This window comes from Bidens hawaiensis, unplaced genomic scaffold (genome assembly GCF_021521415.1).
Source record: "Bidens hawaiensis isolate Kalapana, Puna unplaced genomic scaffold, B.hawaiensis_p1.1 tig00040974_1, whole genome shotgun sequence".
Taxonomy (NCBI): Eukaryota; Viridiplantae; Streptophyta; class Magnoliopsida; order Asterales; family Asteraceae; genus Bidens; species Bidens hawaiensis.
In genome coordinates, this window is record NW_027505686.1 from 160,171 (window position 1) to 179,034 (window position 18,864).

Consider the following 18,864-nt stretch of genomic DNA (forward strand, 5'->3'; position numbering starts at 1 on the left):
TGGTGTCGGTACCTAATAACAGTTATGCGAAGAAGACACGAGAAATGGAACGAAAGTAAAGAGTACAACAGGTCCATGATTTTGCTAGCGGTACGTATTTGATTACAATTTTGTTTGTTTTGTAAGGGTATCTCAAAGTATTATTAACCCAACTGTTACCTGTCTTTTTTTAAACTGTTAGATGTTGTTGTTTTTTGAAAAAGGTGTTTGATTTTGTTTGTAGTATGCGTACGCGAATATTCAGTTTAATTGTGTCGTGGAAAATGGCAAGAAGTTGATGGTCGTTAAGGTTTTCGTGGACGACGACCTAACAGCTTTACAAGACATGTTGGAGGAGAAACGGCTGGGTAAGGTCACAATTGAAAAATCAACGGGTAAGGTCGTTAAAAAGATAACAAATCAAGATAAAGATGTGGGGGATGTTGATGAGGGTAAAAAGGTGGCTAAATTTACGAAAAAGGAGTTAGCCAAAATGGTGATCAGAAAACACACTAAGAAGTCTGTTGAATCGGATCAACAAGAGGATGGTGATAAGGTGGCTGATGTTCAAACAAAACAAGATTTTACGGATGATAAAGTTATTGTTGTTGAATCTGAGCAACACCAGGAGGGGTTTGATAAAGGTGAAGAAATGATAAATATGCCAACACAAACTGATGAAGAGGTAAGATAGTATTAAAGTTTATATGTTTATTTTATATGTAAGTTGTGATTTTAAATATTAAAGTGTTGGGGTGTTTTTGGAAATAGGAGAGAGCAGAGCGGCTGACGGACTTGATGCAATATTTCGATAACGTACACGGAGATATATGTCGGGAGTTTGATGAAGCACATGATGAGTGTTCTGGTAGCCTTTTAATTAAAGAGTTGGAGGATCAGTGGAAGAAAAAACCTAACTAGATACACAGGTAAGTGGGAGGATGAGACTGGGAATAATGAAGGAGATGGGAACGGTGAAGCATCTCCAATAGTGATGACACAAAAACTTGGGAAAGCATGGAAAGGTTGTGCGCAAAATATGTATCCGGTTCAATAAAGTCTATGCCCCAAAAGACAAAAGTTAGTTTTATTGTGCCCGATTTCAATCTTGAATCTGGAGTTAAAAAAGATGATCATGAGACGTTAGCTGTTATAGCTAAAGGGAAGCGAGTTGCTGAACCGGACTGAGAGATAAACACACCTAAAACACCTCAGAGATTTAAGTTCCTTTCCGAAGTTTATTGCTCACCGCATGCGAAACGTGCAGTGTCGTTGAAAGCTACGCTAACAAAGCAAGAGTCGAAGTTGGCTGGGTATGTGTTCGCGGCTTACGGGAACCATTGGTAAGTTTTAGTGTTTATGTGTTATTAATTATGAATAGGTATTGGGTATTATATACTTTATATGTATTGTGATATTTATTTTCATTAATTCAGGGACATTGTATTTAGCACGGGAGGTGGGGTTAGCATACGAAAGGTGATAATGGAAACTTTACGGCCGGACACATGGGTGCACGTGTCGGTAATGTCAGCATGGGCAAGTGTGTTAAACCACGAAGAAGCTATACGTTCAAAGTTTAACACGGTTCATAGGCTTTTCTGCTCGACCGTGATGCTGGTATGATTAGTATTTTTTGATTTAGTAGTGTTGTTTTGTTGGTCATGAATAATGATTAATTTGTGTTGATAAATGACACAGCTACCGGACCAGTATGAAAAAGACCTACCAACAAGAATCGGATTTTTTAAGGAAAAAATGGACAAGCATCTGGAAACACAAAGACTAAGAAGCATTGTAGGCGTGGATGTTGTGTTGATACCAATTATAAACACAAAACACTTCTATTTAATGGCGTTCAACCTGAAGACACATCAGACTTTTGTTATTGATAATATGGGGAACAAAACGTCGTTCAAGTTTATGTATAAGGGCTGGCCCGAGAAGATGGTATGTGTGTTTTTTGTTGTTCAAGCATTATTATTTAAAATTTTATGTTAACTGCTGTTAATAACATTTGTCACAGAGAGAAACATTTGCCAGTTACCTAGCGTTGGTAGATCACCCCGATGCGTCAAAGTTCAACAAATCAACACTGACGAGGGTGGATATACCATGGGCTAGTAAAAGCAACCATGTCGATTGTGGAGTGTTTATGATGAGACACATGGAGATCTTTAAGGGTTGTGTGACAAAGGAATGGTTTGCTGATTGTAGGCTCTCAGATGAGGTTGACGCTCGTGGAAAAGTTATAGGGAAACAAAAGGCGGAGCTAAACGATCTTCGAAGGAAGTATGTCACGAAGATGTTGCTGAGCGAAATCAACTTGACAAAGGAGGAGTTCGTGCAAGTTATGATGGAGTATGATAGTTTGTCTGCTGATGCGAAGATGGGACTTGAAAACACAGCGCCGACAAGAATAATTGAATGCTTGAAGCTATCTTGATATTATGGTACAAGTATTTTCTTTATGTGGATTTGAAAGTAAGACTTTTGGTTTTGTGTTTTGGATTTGAAAAGTTTGAATGATAGTACAACTTGTTTTGGATTTTAATGTTAGACTCTTGTTTTTATAAGAACTTGTTTTGGGTTTTAATGTTTATCGATTGCAACATGTTAAGAATATGTGATGATGGTTTAATACATGAGGGGTGTGTAGTATAATTAGTTGTTGTGTGTTGTAGTTAACGTATTACGCAAATCCGTGTATTAGTTAATGACGAGTCTGTTTCGGTTTATAACAGGTTAATCCGAATTTTAACCTATAAGTTGATAAGAAAGTAAGTGTAATATTAACGGACCAAAGTGTTTGAAGGTAAGGAATTCGAATATGCATAGCACCTTAATCAGAATTTTAACACTATATGTTGTATGTGTTGATTAGAAAGTAAGAGTAATATTAAGGAACCAAACTGTTTGTAGGTAATGAATTCGAACATCGATGTGTTCAGTGTATAAAATATCAACATGAATGGAAATTAATAACAAAGAAAAACATAACTTTTTACCAAATCATAAAACGACATAAATGTTTTCTAATGCTGAACAATAAGATCAGGCACATATCAATAAATAGAGCATCCATAAAATAAAAAAACACACTCAGCAACCATTGTTTCTTAAATGAAAATTGGGAAAAAGTTATAATGTGCTAATAAAATATAAACCAAACAAAGTTTAAAACCCACAATGAACCTTAATGTTCCATCTCATCAACTTGGGAGGAGGTAGCAGCCGCTAAAGTGTAACCGGTTATAGCATACTTATGATGATTACGGGCATCGTGACCTGGTTGCTTACATATTCTGCACGTCCGTTGAGGGTTATCCAGTTTACGTTGACTTATTGCTTGCTCTCGTAAAGACCTGTACCGAATAGGAAGCCCGCAACCTTTATTCCTAACACCAATTGGAGCACGTATGTTGATCTGATCAGGTTGAGGGACGCCAATGAGTTCTTCAAACCGGTCTCTTCTGCTAGGTCTAGGGGCGTCAAACGTAATCTCGTCAACTTTTTCTTTGTAATCATTGACGTAGTCACGAAACTGGTTTAATTTTTCCATGTCAGTAACCAGTTTATTTATAATATGATCATTCACGATATTAATATCCCGAACAACACAATATACATCGGTAGTTTTGTCTACGTTAGGCTCATCAAAACCAATAGAACGCATCAGGCTATTAGAAACAGCATCTTTAGTCCACCTACGGTTGATGTACTGCCTTGGGAAAACCCTGATATCTCCAATGTGGAGAACCTTAAAAATGTGGCGACATAGTAAGCCAAATTGCTCGAACCGCTTGCAGCTGCAATACACAGTCACGTCTTCCGAGCGAATCATTACCTATGATGATTAGTAAACTATTTATATATAAAAAACAATAAATATAAAAAAAACATGTAAGCCCGTATAATATTTACCTCGTGAAAAGAAGCTGGTAGATGCTCAAAGTCTCGAATACTAAACTTTAAAAAATCACCAACCTGTTCGTAGCTTCGGGAAGTGCAGTTGTGAAGGGCTTGCTGAATTTCCATTTGGACATCAAAAAATATGGTTCTTGTGTATATTTCATGAGCTTGATTTTCTAGAATGTAGTTACTTTCAATTTTTGCACTTGTGTAACAACAATCATGATCGTTCTTCTGATATTCATGCCTTTGATGTTCCAATGCAGTTTCAAAATGTGCTAAGAACTCGACCAAAGTGCAAGTTGCGTTGCAAAATTTCCCAAAAAAGTAGTTCTCGCTCTCTGATCTTGATGACGTACGCATTAGACCAGACATTTTTTCTTCACGATAGTATGCTGGAATCCACGAATCTCTAATCTGGAAAATATCTTTCAGCCAGGCATGGTCGTTTAAGTGAAAATCGGTCATTATGGAATCCCACTCCTTCTCAAACAATTCGGGTGTTATAGAATCAGTCCATACAATATCACAAAGCCGAGTCTTAAAGTCGGTAGTGTTGCATAGATTGGCACCAATCTGGGAATGTATGTTTTTTCAGAGAATTAGAAACCAATATAATCATTGTTGTTATAAATAAAAAGGTGGAAGACAATTAAAAAGGAGTTTGTACCTTCCCCGAGAGTTTATCCATGATATGCCACATGCACAAACGGTGTCTAGAATTTGAGAAAACGTCTTCAATTGCACGCTTCATGGCGGGGTCTTGGTCAGTTACAACCACAGGGGGTTCATAACCAAAAGCACTCTTAAAACACCTCAATAACCATGAATAAGTTTCAACTGTTTCATCTCCTAGTAAGCCGCGCCAAGAGTAACATTCTTATTATGGTTGTCGATTCCAGTAAATGGAACAAAAACCATGTTATACCTATAAATGAATATAAAACGAAATAAATACACACAACTTTTGTTTGTATAATTGAAAAGAAAAAAATGTATAATATGGAATGAAAAGTTGTGTACTTGTTATGACGATATGTAGCATCAAATGAGACAACGTCCCCGAAGACATAGAAATTTTTTCTTTGCACACTCGTCAGCCCAAAATAAACCCTTCAATGTGCCTTCTTTGCTGGTAATATAGTCACATGAAAAATTAGGACAAAAGTCTTTTTTCGCCATAAGACGTTGAACAACCATCTCAGCATCGTAGTCGCCAATATACAAGTTAGTCTTTCTTTTGTAGTTTTTGCAATCAGACTTTGTTGCGCCAACTTTATCGAAGCCACCATACAGGGTCCGCATAATGTTAATAGCCTTCACCGGACCAATGTTGATATTAGCCAAATCATCTATCACCTTTTTGTGTGTAAATGTAAGCTCCCTAGAAGCTCTCAGAAAATGCATATTATTTTCGTTAACAAAAGGATAATTATGTGCCTCGCCAAAAAATTTGACCCTATATTTGTCTTTATCATTTAAAACCAAGCGGAGTTGGCATTACAACCGGTTCTTTGAGAAGGTCACCTACGCTCTTTTTTCCTTTTATAATCTTGACTAAGCGTGTCAACTTCCTTAACAGTTCTTGACCCTTCCTTGGTACAAACAAAATACTTGAGACGAACAACGTTATTAACGACCGATTGTGTGCCTTTCCTTATAGAAAACCCGCCCGCTAAAGCATATCTTTTATAGAATTGCTCTGCAGCGTCTATAGAATCAAAAAGCATACCTTCATTGGGTATCATTGATGCAGACACAGTTGGCGTGTACGTCTTAGTGCCGGAATTGGGAGAGATGTGTTGAATCCCAAGCTCTTGGTAAGTTGGTGGATCTGTGAAGTAAATACAAGAAAACTAATCAACTTAAAAATTAAAAAATAACAAGCAATAACACACTTGTTTACGCAAACTTCAAAAATAGCCAACAGGCATTATAATAGAAAAAACAAGCAAAACACACTAAAAATTCATTAATGCAGAATACAATAACAGCCTTCAGACACTATAATTGAAAAACAGCACAAGACACACTAAAAAATTAACACCTAAAATACACTATAATAAAAATAACACGCAAAAACACGCTATAATCAAACTTCTAAACCCTAGTTGACGGCTGATGAGAATAAAATGAAGAAACAAAACAGAAAAAACAACATAGTCAACAAACAAAATCGTAAACAAATAATAAACACACCAGTTTACAAAGAACAACATTATTACTTATTTAGACATCGATCACATGAAAATAACGAACCCTAGTGGCGGTTAAGATATTTGTTATCACCGGTATAGTATATACGAAATAAAAAAACATCATAATTACGATAAGATCGTAATTACGATCAGATGTGTTGAACCCTAATGACGAATTACATAACAACGTAACCTAATTGTTATAGGTTTAGAAAAATTCAGAATAACATAACACGCCATGTCGCGAAGCACATAAAGGAAAAATTCAAAAAAAATAATATTTGAATTTTACCTAATTGATGTTCATCCATGAAGGTCTCCATGTTGAATATTGATGATAATGAAGAACGTGCATGATGATATTAAATCAATTGGTTATTTTTTATTAACATTCAACTACATATCGATTAATAAGGAACAAATTATGGGTGTATAATATTTTTAATTAATTATATATTTAAATACCATAATAAGAAAAGAAAGTAAAATTACAATCCTACCCTTATCATATAATGGTTGAAAATGCTTCCTACACTTTTTAGGAAAACATTACTTTTTATTTTAACATTTCTCTCTCTCTCTCTCTCTCTCTCTCTCTCTCTATATATATATATATATATATATATATATATATATATATATAATATAAATGAAAGCTTTAAAACTCTCTGGTTGCTCCCTAATTTTTCTCAAGCCACCAAATTGCTTAATTTGTGAATGAAGACTTCTTATGCATTTGACCCGGATTCACAAGTATGGGTCTCACCAAACTCAGATAGCCCGTAAATGAGTTATAACATCTCATTAAATTAAAAGTTAATCTCATCAAATATTTGATATGAAAATTCCTATAAGATAGAAATATACTAAAAATTAATATCTACCATTTTCTTAAAAAAATATATTATTTATAATTAAGAAATAATTTTATAGTAAAACAAAAACGGGTCATGTGTCTCACCGAACCTATAAAGCTTTTAAATCGGGTTATAACGTATTACTTATTTGTGAACCCTTTCATCATCAAATTCTAAGTATATTATTAAATTTCTTACAATAAAATTAAAATCTAAAAAATATATATAATTATTATAAACGAATAATATAAAACAACCCCGTTATATGGGGGTATGAGTCTTAAAAACCCGGATAACCCTTAAACGAGTTATAACATCTCATTAAATTAAAAAATAATCTCGTCAAATATTTGACATTAAAATTATATAAAATAGTGATATGGTAGAAATTAATATCCGATTATTTTTTTAAATATATTTTATATAATTAAGAAACAATTTTATAGTAAAAAAATAAGCGGGTCATTGGTCTCATCAAACCCAGATAGCTTTTAAACCAGGTTATAGCATCTCATTTATTTGTGAAACTCTTTCATAACCAAACCCCGAGTATATTATTAACTTCGTTACAATAAATAAAATTAAAAACGCAAAAAATATATTTAAGATTAGAAACGAATAATATAAAATAACCCCTGTAATACGGGGGATAAAAGCTAGTATATATATATATAGGGTAAGGATCCTAAGAGAACCCTTTGAAAAGTAAGAACTTTGAGAACCATTTTAGACTACTAAAAAAACCTTTATAAAAATTATTTAATAACAAAAAAAAACAAAAATTTTAATAAAGTAATAAAACCAAAATTCTTATATTTCATTCCGGTTTCATAAAAAAAACTCTGTATTATACACATGGGTATAATTTCATTTAATCTCTAGTTACGTAATACATACATATGTACATTATTATTCACCTTAAATTGTACATATGCGTATAATAAAAAAAACATTTATGTACATATATGTATATATTATACATATATGTATAATTTAGCTAAACCGAAACGTTTTTTTTAATGAAACCGGGATAATAAATAAGAATTTTGGTTTTTTACTTTTTTTGTTTTTGCGTTTTTTTTTTGTTTTATGATTTTTTTTATATTTGGGTTTTTTGTGTTCCAAAATAGTTCTCACATGATTCCAATCATATATATATATATGTATATATATATATATATGAATTAATATACTACATTTTTTAAGTAATTTACAAAATATTTAACACAATATACAACTATAAAGCATGTTGAGAAAGGATAAAAAAATCTCATGTTTCATTTAATATATTTACAATTTTCCACCTTTAACTTTAGTTAAATTAAAAAATAGTTGCAAGTTTGCCCCCTTATCTTTAACTATATATTACTTTTTATTTTAACATTTAACCAACTTCTCACCCATGATTTTTAAACGACCGTAACTTTTTCATACGTTAATATATTTTAAAAAAAAAATGCACTACAAAAACGAACATTTTATTCTCTTTAGCTTAAGTATAATATTGTTGTAGTTGTTTTCAACTAAAAATATAACATGCTACGTATGGGTGTTCGCGCTTCGGTTTTGAATGATTTTAAGTTAAACCTTTGAGTCAAACCTTTAGTAACATGTTTTTGTCATCAAAAATCAATACTGAACCGTAAAAATTTGATACCGAAAGTTAAGAAAAAATCAACCACGAATCTTAACAAATGACTGGTTAAAACGATTTTAAGGTTTCAAACCAAACAATTAACACCAAATTATTGTTACGTGATTACCCAGGTTTGTGTTCAAACACCCGTTACATCGCGCGAGCACCCGTCTAGTATATGTGTGTGTGTGTGTGTGTGTATACAAATATATACATATATATAGGATCCAATACAATAATATCTTATCGTACATTACGTACGCGACACCCTCAACTCTAGATTTCAAAAAACACGCGCTGACAAATTTGTAAATTATTTCAAATCGTTTCCATCCTAATCAATCGTTGCATCGATCCAACCATCGTTACCGACGCCCTTTGCAGACACACATTTAAATTGAATTGAATTGAAATACGAGATTTGCATATACCCAGTTGCAGACGTTTTCATATGATGGAATCAATGATCAAATAGACGGTTTATTTATGAGTGTTTGATGATTACGAGATTATATGAAGTTATTTAAGTGTTTAATTTCATGTTATAGATGTTTAATTTCATATCTGAGCTTCTGAACGTTTAAAGGTTTGTTCAAGTTTTTTCAAGTTTTATGTTACTGGACATTTAAAGGTCTGAATGTATAAACTGAACTTCTAAGCTTTTTTTGTTAACCTTGAATATATAAGCTGAGCTTCTAACCTTTTTTGTTAACCTTGAATGTATAAGTTGAACTTCTAACCTTTTTTGTTAACCTTGAATGTATAAACTAAACTTCTAAACTTTTTGTGCTAAACTTCTAAACATTTTGTTCTGAACTTCTAAACTTGAACGTTTAAAGGTGTTTGTTTTGGTTAGAACGTTTAAATGTACACAATGCCTTCAGTTTTGTGCATAACGTTTAAACGTAATATTTTGAACCCTAATGAGAGCTCAATTGAGTGTATTATTTCTGCAATTTCATAATCGTTTGATGTATCTAAATCCTTTTACACATCAAATCGATTGATTAAATCATCAATTTTGATCAATTTGAAGATTTTTCTGAACTTCGACACGTTCTTTTTTATTTTGGTTTTTGACTTTTGAGATTTCATACTTTAAGCTTTGATTAGAGTTCTGAAATTGGATGACATAGAGCGAGAAGTTTAGAATTTGGATAAAAATTGGTTTGTAATCGATGAATTTGATCACGAACTAGTTTTTGGGTTATTTACGAAACTGCCACAACGTGTTTTGTAATCTAATGCTCTGGAAGGTCGCGTACGTAATGTACGATAAGCCGTTATTATACAATAACCCACCCCTATATATATATACCAATCGAACTAAGTAGGGCTTGGTCGTTGCTTGGCTCATATACGAACTGAACCAAGCCAATTAGCTTGTTTACAAACCAAGTCGAAATCAAACGAGCAATTTTCAAGTGACCATCGAGTGGTTTAGATAATCTTATTCACAGTGGTGGGTTTCCTCCTTAAAGGTGTTCTCTAAGAGTCAAGTCTATATCATCAAAACCAGTATGAACATAAACAGGGGTTTGTGTGCATTAAACCGGTTTGAAATGAAAGACATGGATCCATCTCTTTGTAGTTCTCTAGACGGTGTGTGTCCAAAAGGTGTTTTTTTAACCATATATATATATATATATATATATATATATATATATATATATATATATATATATATATATATATATATCGCTACTCAAAATTTGTGTTTGCATAAATAATTTTATAATAGACATAGGGTTTTAGTAACCGACCCATTTCAATTTCATACCATTAAACTTTCTTTCTAGGGTTCTAATAATATCCACCATCCCAAATTACCAATTTCTGTTTCTTTGATATTATCATTATCATCCACCACCTGCAATTCTTCTTCTTCATATTAATTATTATTATTATTATTATGTAATTTCATTATTATTCTTCAATCTGAATAATGGCCAGAAACCCTGCAACTCGCCTTCTCCGCAGCGTATGTTCTTCACACTTTCTTCACCTTTCCAAGGTCAGAAATTTACCATCTTTTCCTCCAATTTCAAACCCTAAATCCCATCACCTTTTCCCGTATTCTAGTCTTCTTTACAGACCCTTTTGCACACCGCCTGATATTAACAACCCAAATTCAACTTCTGGGTTACAATCTACAGACGATATTAATAATAATCATCATCATCATCATCAAAAGGATGGTTTTTTACACGTTTCTGCAATTGATCCTGTACACATTTACACTAGGCTTCGTGATGGCCCAATTGCAAGAAAATTAGACCTCGATCAATGGCAACAACTTACCGAAATCTTTCGGGTCTTTTCCAATTCCGGCTGGGCTTCCAATCAGGCTCTAGCTATTTACATTACCGCCGCCGTTTTCCCGACTGCTGCGCATAGTTTTAGAAACTTTTTCTTTAAGAAATGTGACGGTGAGGTTGCCGGGTACCTGTTGTCGTTGGGTCCCGGTGCCGAATCCGAGAGGTTTCTGTTTCCGGTGTTTGTTGAGTATTGTTTGGAGGAGTTTCCAGATGAGATTAAGAAATTTAGGAGCATGATATCGTCTGCGGATTTGACGAAGCCCGAGACGTGGTTTCCATTTGCTAGAGCGATTAAACGCAAGATTGTTTATCATTGTGGCCCGACGAATAGCGGGAAGACGTATAATGCGTTGCAACGGTTTATGGAAGCGAAGAAGGGGATTTATTGCAGCCCGCTTCGGCTTTTGGCTATGGAAGTTTTATTGTAGTTTGCTTACGGGTCAAGAAAAGAAGTATGTTCCGTTCGGGAATCACACTGCTTGCACGGTTGAGATGGTTTCGACGGAGGAGTTGTATGAGGTGGCGGTTATTGACGAGATTCAAATGATGTCGGATGTGTATCGAGGGTACGCGTGGACCCGGGCTTTGCTTGGTTTGCAAGCCGATGAGATACATTTGTGTGGGGATCCGAGTGTTTTGGATATTGTTAGAAATATATGTCGGGAAACTGGTGACGAGTTGATTGAAAATCACTATGAATGATTTAAACCGTTGGTGGTGGAAGCTAAGACCTTGCTGGGAGATATAAGAAACGTTCGGTCGGGTGATTGTGTCGTTGCGTTTTCAAGACGGGAGATTTTTGAAGTGAAGTTAGCTATTGAAAAGCACACAAATCATAAATGTTGCGTTATTTATGGGGCGTTGCCACCCGAGACGCGTAGACACCAAGCGAATTTGTTTAACGAACAAGGTAACGGGTATGACATATTGGTTGTGAGTGATGCAGTCGGTATGGGATTAAACCTTAATATGAGACGGGTAGTTTTTTATAGTTTATCAAAGTACAACAGGGATAAAATCGTGCCGGTTCCCGCTTCACAAGTGAAGCAAATTGCGGGCCGGGCTGGGCGTAGAGGGAGTATTTACCCGGATGGGCTTACCACCACTTTACACTTAGAAGATTTGGACTACTTGATCGAATGTTTACAAAAACCGTTCGATGAAGTTAAAAAGGTCGGTTTGTTCCCATTTTTCGAGCAAGTCGAGTTATTTGCGGGCCGAATCGCGGACGTTACGTTCTGTCAACTACTTCAAAAATTTGGGGAAAATTGTCGGTTGGACGGGTCGTACTTTTTGTGTAAACATGATCATATAAAAAAGGTTGCTAATATGTTGGAGAAAGTTCAAGGACTATCTCTTGAGGACCGGTTTAACTTCTGTTTTGCTCCGGTTAATATTCGGGACCCAAAGGCGATGTATCATTTGTTGAGATTTGCTCAGTCTTATTCTCAAAATGTGCCCGTTAGTTTGGCTATGGGGATGCCGAAGAGTTCTGCTAGAAATGATACTGAGTTGTTGGATTTAGAGAGTAAGCATCAGGTTGTGTCTATGTATTTATGGTTGTCAAATCACTTCAAGGAGGAAACTTTTCCATATGTTAAGAAAGCCGAGGCGATGGCGACTGATATTGTTGAGCTGTTAGGCGAATCGCTTATTAAAGCGAGTTGGAAACCGGAGTCGAGGAATCAAGGGAAGAAGAATGATTTTGAGGATGGTTATCAGAGGCCTAGATCTATGGTTAAGCTGCAAGAACAGTAAGTTCTTTTTTTTTTTTTTAATTTAAATTGTTTAATTTTGTTTATTTATTTTATTTAAATCCTTGCAGGAAAAGGCAAGAAAAGGATATAAAAACTATAGAGAATGTGACTGCATAGGAGACACTATGCATATGCAGATAATAATGCAGCCAGCAGGGGATGAGACAAGTTTTCTAGCAGCACCCTTTAAAGCATAGGTTTCTCTTTTATTGTAGCATTTGTTTATTGTGAGATTAAAGCGGTTACGGTTCAAATATGTTACTTAAATTATTTTTTTGGCAAAGCAGTTTGGTATTACTTGAAACACAAAAAATAAATCAAGTGAGTATTTTTCCTGCTTATGTGGTTAATGATAGTTGATATGATGAGTCCCTTGAATTTGGAATCTATGTTTTTTTTGGGATTAAGGATATCTTAGTTTGTGATTTTGTAGCAATTGGAAGCTTGTGATGTTAGACTTTCTGCAATAAAATCATTCTAAATGTGTTCTTAGTGTGACTGAAATCTCTTGGATAGTTTATGAGATCTCAGTTTCAGTAAATGTGAATTTGATGATCATTTAATTTCAGAAAAGTCGAATAAAAAATGATGAAAAATTTAGGTTCTACCCATTCATTAGTATTAATAGCTATTGTATTTTGTTTAATGGCTCATTAGTAATCTGTATTGATTTGTATCTTGTTGGAGTATCTTGTGAATCTTTCATGTATTGTCTTGATTTTAATTTTGGCTATAAGAACTTGGTCTTGACACTAAACATGTAATAGTTGATAACAATGTGAAGCAAATAGGCCACACAAGATTCATTGTAACAAGTGTTCAGATTACAGTAATATTCATCAATTTTCTAAAATCAATGCAAAGGCATTGATTACTTTGAACATGTGACAAGCCATTTTATATGAGGTGAAATTTAACAACTGTTTAAAACATACATCAAGTGCAAATAAGTTGTTCTGAACATGGTTTTTCTGGCAACAAAACAAACATCGTTGCAACAGTCTCAAATCCCATACAAATTACATACCATTTATCAATGTCAGCATGCCATTTATGATCATACAACCAACAGCTTTGTTTGCTTCTTCAAAACCGGAATTATAAAGATACCTTTATTAAAACTTACACCAATCACTCACTTCTTCAACAAGGCACTGCATTGTGCCATGATCTTTGACGCCCTCGTGATCACATCCGTCATATAAAAGTTATCAATCGTCACACCAAACGGTGTTGCAGTCACCTTACTCGACCCCTCGGGCTTAACTGACCCAGAAAACGTAGCTGGTTCTCTCTCGTCCACACGCAACAGATTTGGTGCAACAGTTCTAATACGCGAGCGGACCCCACTAATGGTGTCATAAGGTAACCTCACCCCACAAACCTCAGAAAGAGCCCGGATTATCTTCCAATCCTCTCTAGCATCACCAACAGTCGGAACAGCTGGCACGGTTTGCTGAGCTGTCCCTTCGGTGTTCACATACGTCCCCTCTTTTTCACTGAATGCAGCTCCAGGAAGGATCACGTTAGCCCGGTACACACCCTTATCACCATGGTGCCCCTGATACACCACAAAAGCATCCTTCGGAACCTTATCTAAATCAACATCATCAGCACCCATCAAATATAAAAAACTTAGCCGATTCAATGCTGTTGTCAGATTCGGGCACAAGGCCAAGGTCCAAGGCAGCCGCTTGAGCAGCGTTCAGGAGCAAAACATTGACTCCATTCCAGTCAGGTCGAATTAGGTTTTCGTGCTTGGCTGCAAGTGATTGAACAAGTGAGAAAATCGCGTCTTTGTCTTCGCGTTCAAAGACCCCCGCACCGATTATTACGACGGGGTTTTTGGCGGCTGAAAGAGCCGAGGTGAAGGAATGGCGGCCCTCAGCTATTTCAACTAGGGTTTCGGGTCCCGTGCCAGATGCTGATGGTCATGGTTGAAATCGGTTGGTGGACCAATGTAGCCGACTTTAGCTTGTGTGGCCCGAACCGTTTTTCGGATTCTGGCATTAACCATTGCAGCTTCCACCCGTGGCTGGCATGATAACAAAATTTGCATAAATAACTTAAAGAAAGAGAAATAATTATATGATTGTGTTTGGGTCAGTTTTGAGCTCAAACTGGACCATAAACCGAAAATTCGGTTTTCGAGTTTTTGAAAACCGATTGGTTTCGATTTCCCGATTTGGGTTCGGTTCAGTTTCAATTTCTTTCATTTTACAATTTGTGTTTCAAATTTTTGGTTTCAAAGAAAATTGGCCCAAAATAATGAATTTTGGCCTAGATCTTTTTGTTAACTAATGAATAATTGATTATTATACATTTGGGTTTTGATATTTTAGTTACACTGTTGATTAGTCCTAAAAAATTATCTTAACATCCAAAATTTTAATTGAAAATCCATACATCCGGTTCGGATTTTTTTGGTTTTAATTACATGCAAAACTAAACCGAAAATTCGCTTTTTATGACAACATAATACCAAACCCTCAGTTTTTGTTTCAGTTCCTTTTTGCTATTACAGATAAATTTTTCAGTTCATGCACACCCCTACATATAAACACAGTTAAAGATTTGAAGAAAGCGGTACCTGTGTACCAACTAGAAGAAAGCAGTCAGCCTTTTCCAAACCGCTGATGCTGGTGTTTAAAAGATAACCGGACCGTAAATCTGCATTTGTGTTCTTACCATTTCCTTCACACCATATATTATTTGACCCCATTCTGTTTAAGAAATCTTTTAGTAAAATCATGGACTCTGCATCGCTTAATTTACCAGCAACTCCAACAATTTCCTCGGGTTTGACTTGATGAATGACCTCAGCCACCACAGCAAGAGCATCCCGCCAGCTCACAGGTTTAAACCGCCCATCACCGTCACGAATCATGGGATCGTTTAATCTCTGTCTCTTTAAACCATCGTAACAGAATCGTGTCTTGTCTGAAATCCACTCCTCATTAACATCCTGTATCAAGAGATAAATACATAAGATAATGACAAAAATGCCCTTACTTTTAAACAATTTAAAGAGTACCTCATTTAAGCGTGGTACAATGCGCATGACTTCTGGGCCCCGACTATCAATACGGATATTAGAACCAACAGCATCAGTAACATCGATTGTCTCAGTTCCTTTCAATTCCCAGTTTCTAGCTTTGAAAGCAAACGGTTTTGAGGTGAGTGCACCGACAGGACAGATATCAATCACATTTCCAGAAAGTTCACTTGTCATGAGTTTTTCAACGTAAGTACCAATTTCTTCACCACTTCCACGCCCTAACATGCCAAGATCTTGAACTCCAGCTATTTCACTGGCAAAACGAACACATCTGGTACACTGGATGCATCGGGTCATCACAGTCTTGACCAGCGGGCCAAGATTCTTATCCACAACAGATCTTTTGGTTTCGGTGAAACGGCCCCTGTCAGATCCAAAGGCCATGGATTGATCTTGAAGATCACATTCACCGCCCTGATCACAAATTGGGCAATCCAGTGGATGATTCATTAGAAGAAACTCCATTACTCCTTCACGGGCCTTTTTGGCTATTGGTGTGTCGGTCTTTATTTTCATCCCTACAACCCAAAAAAAAAAGTTAGAAACATATGCCCTATACTTTGATTGTAAAAAAAATATAATACAGTTTAAAACATGCAAAAAGAAAACACACTGTAGTTGGCAAGAAACACGAAAATTTGCCAAATATTCACAGATGTTAATGAAACAAATTGATTAGAATATGAAGGAACAAATTGTTTGAAGTTTGAGCATTAAGTTTTTTATTTTTGTTAAGTTGTTAGCTATTGCAGTTTTCACATTTATAAAGATACAATCAATCATTTTACAAAACCTCTGATAACAAATTTTGTCCCTATTCAGGTATTCTGCCAACTACGATGTCCTTGACTTATTTTTGCATTTGTCTGTAACTCTGCAAGTGTAATGACTGTTTTACTTAAATGACAAGCATAATAGATGAAAAATGTTGATTGAAATAACTTAACCGTGATTAAATTTGACCAACAATCCTAAATGTGACAAAACATATTTCACAAGTATGATAGTTTGGCAAGGATTAGGATATTCAAAATGATGGTCAAATATTTTATTCTATTCCCAAAAATATAAAACCAACCGATCAACAAACCTACCACAGAAACATTAAAGTTCCACATCTTTAATCCAAAGTTGGTGAAATGAACATCACTATATAATCACACTTACATCATGATAACCATCCAAATCTCACATTAAGACATTATTACATCTCAACGTGCAAAATGAAAAACTATATAAGTAAACCACCATAAAACCATAGTTGTTAAAATCGAGCGCTTTTTGCGCTTAAGCGCATTTAAAGCGCTAGGCGCATTAACTGCGAGTTGCATGCCTAAGATATTTAAAGCGTCCATTAATATGTTCCCAACCTTCCCATGCATATTAAATATCAATTAAACAACCTGTTCCTATTCTCTAGGAGTACCTAAAAGTCTAAAACTCCACAATTAAAGCACCATAATTTGTTCCCAACCTGCCCATGTGTATTAAATATCATTTGACTTCTTACTAAATGATTACGATTTTCAAAATTCGTGATTAAGTTTTAGTTTTTAATTTTTGGAAATCTGGATATTATGATAGATGTGTTAATGCTTCAATTGTGGATGGATCAAATTGTTCTTGGCAGTTAAAATGAATGCTTATAGAGTTGTTGAATTACTCGAATTATGATAGATGCATTAATGATTAAGTTTTTTTAATTATTAAGATGTACTTGGTATTTCATGTTTTGGATTTTTGTGTTTGGTTGTTCTATGAACTATTTCAAGAATGAATGTATGTTTTTTTATTAAGATGTTCTATTTTAGTTAAAAAAATATGTTTTTTTAATGTGCGCTTTTTCTAAAAAAATCAGGCGCTTTTTTTGCGCTTATCGCCTAAGCGCTAGGCCCAGCCTCAACGCTTTTGAGCGCTTATCGCATTTGATAACTATGCATAAAACAATGCTAGCTATGGTGTCACATGTAAAGATCCTACAAATCTGCATAACTGTTTATATATAAATTCAGAAGCACAAGTTAAACCTGCTCGACTTATAAGAAAAATCAATGAACCTTCAGTAAACCTTATACTATGTAGATGCATTTTCAGCTTCTGCGGACTAAATTCCGAAAAACCTAACATTCAATTTTGGTCCAACAAATATTATTAATTTATACACGTTGCTAATTCAACGAAACTAACACCAGATTCAAACGTCAATTTGTTCGATTAAACTTGACCAACCAAACACCAACACCATTCATGTTCATTATCTTGATAGCCTATTAACATTGATTTTAGCCACATATTTTCTTCATTTTATACGACATTAGAGCACTTCAGACATTCAATCAATACTCAAAACTATATGTTCAAACCAAACACCATATCAGACGCTGGTTTAATGGAACATATTTTAGAACTTATGACTAGGTATAAAAATAAGAAAAAAACATATAACCACCATAATTAAAGATTCACATGTAAATATCCTGGAAATATACACAACCTCTTATTATAGCCAAGGTTGTAAAAGTTGCTAGTCGGGCGATGGGATGGGAACTAGCGATAAATCGGATGGGACTTTAATGTATAATGTTCAGTATTATGTACACACACACATTTTTATATGTAATTTTCAGTTTTATATATACGCACACACTTTGGCCAGAAATTGGCTAGAATCTCGCTTAAAAACCGCTGATATTGGCCAAAACCTAGTCAGAAAACACCAACTAAGTTCGATTAATCCCAATTTTAACGGGACTTTGACCGTTGACTGATAAATTTACTGACTAGTCCAAGAATAATCAGTGGGATGGGGACTAGCGACTAATACGAATTTTTACAGAACTGAATCTATAGCCTACTTTAGCAAGAATAAACATCATATACCTTTACAAATAAGTTAAAATTTTAGGCTAAAACTTATAAAACTCTCTCTGTAGTAACAATTTCATGCCACTTATGAAACCCTAATATTCAATTTAATCAAACTAACACCAAATTAGAGCAAATCTAACCTGAAAGTGCAGGCATTGTGAGCAAATTTTCAAGATTGACTCGTTCACTATTTATTAACTAATTTTATATATTTATATATATACTTTTTTCAGTTATAATTTTATATATAACATAAGTAATATTATTCATAACATCATATC

At 34.8% G+C, this 18,864-nt stretch overlaps 2 protein-coding genes and 3 pseudogenes across 4 annotated transcripts; 3 read left to right on the top strand and 2 right to left on the bottom strand.

The window, feature by feature from the left end:
* The first annotated feature begins 216 nt into the window (after positions 1-216).
* Positions 217-900, top strand: LOC143614756 (uncharacterized). The gene is made up of 2 exons (XM_077088096.1): positions 217-664; positions 751-900. The coding sequence occupies exons 1-2, from the start codon at positions 278-280 to the stop codon at positions 898-900; spliced, it is 537 nt and encodes a 178-aa protein (XP_076944211.1). The 5' UTR covers positions 217-277.
* A 284-nt stretch (positions 901-1,184) lies between these two features.
* LOC143614761 (uncharacterized) lies at positions 1,185-2,897 on the top strand. Its single transcript, XM_077088097.1, has 4 exons — positions 1,185-1,322; positions 1,416-1,599; positions 1,681-1,929; positions 2,006-2,897. The coding sequence occupies exons 2-4, from the start codon at positions 1,465-1,467 to the stop codon at positions 2,423-2,425; spliced, it is 804 nt and encodes a 267-aa protein (XP_076944212.1). The 5' UTR covers positions 1,185-1,322; positions 1,416-1,464; the 3' UTR covers positions 2,426-2,897.
* Positions 2,898-2,991: 94 nt separating this feature from the next.
* LOC143614759 (protein FAR1-RELATED SEQUENCE 5-like) lies at positions 2,992-5,762 on the bottom strand (annotated as a pseudogene).
* A 4,765-nt stretch (positions 5,763-10,527) lies between these two features.
* Positions 10,528-12,973, top strand: LOC143614757 (DExH-box ATP-dependent RNA helicase DExH18, mitochondrial pseudogene; annotated as a pseudogene). The gene is made up of 2 exons (XR_013150344.1): positions 10,528-12,654; positions 12,726-12,973. The product of XR_013150344.1 is annotated as a DExH-box ATP-dependent RNA helicase DExH18, mitochondrial pseudogene (transcript).
* Positions 12,974-13,550: 577 nt separating this feature from the next.
* Positions 13,551-16,271, bottom strand: LOC143614762 (NADH dehydrogenase [ubiquinone] iron-sulfur protein 1, mitochondrial-like; annotated as a pseudogene). Its single transcript, XR_013150347.1, has 3 exons — positions 15,692-16,271; positions 15,248-15,622; positions 13,551-14,692 (listed from the first exon to the last, which is right to left on the bottom strand). The product of XR_013150347.1 is annotated as an NADH dehydrogenase [ubiquinone] iron-sulfur protein 1, mitochondrial-like (transcript).
* Positions 16,272-18,864: the final 2,593 nt, after the last annotated feature.

Bases quoted from the DNA above. Each gene is read 5' to 3' on its own strand.
- LOC143614756 (XM_077088096.1), top strand. From the start codon at position 278: ATGGTCGTTAAGGTTTTCGTGGACGACGACCTAACAGCTTTACAAGAC. The intron at 665-750 runs GTAAGATAGTAT...TTTTGGAAATAG, and splicing joins CAACACAAACTGATGAAGAG to GAGAGAGCAGAGCGGCTGAC.
- LOC143614761 (XM_077088097.1), top strand. From the start codon at position 1,465: ATGGAAACTTTACGGCCGGACACATGGGTGCACGTGTCGGTAATGTCA. The intron at 1,600-1,680 runs GTATGATTAGTA...TAAATGACACAG, and splicing joins TCTGCTCGACCGTGATGCTG to CTACCGGACCAGTATGAAAA. The intron at 1,930-2,005 runs GTATGTGTGTTT...CATTTGTCACAG, and splicing joins AGGGCTGGCCCGAGAAGATG to AGAGAAACATTTGCCAGTTA.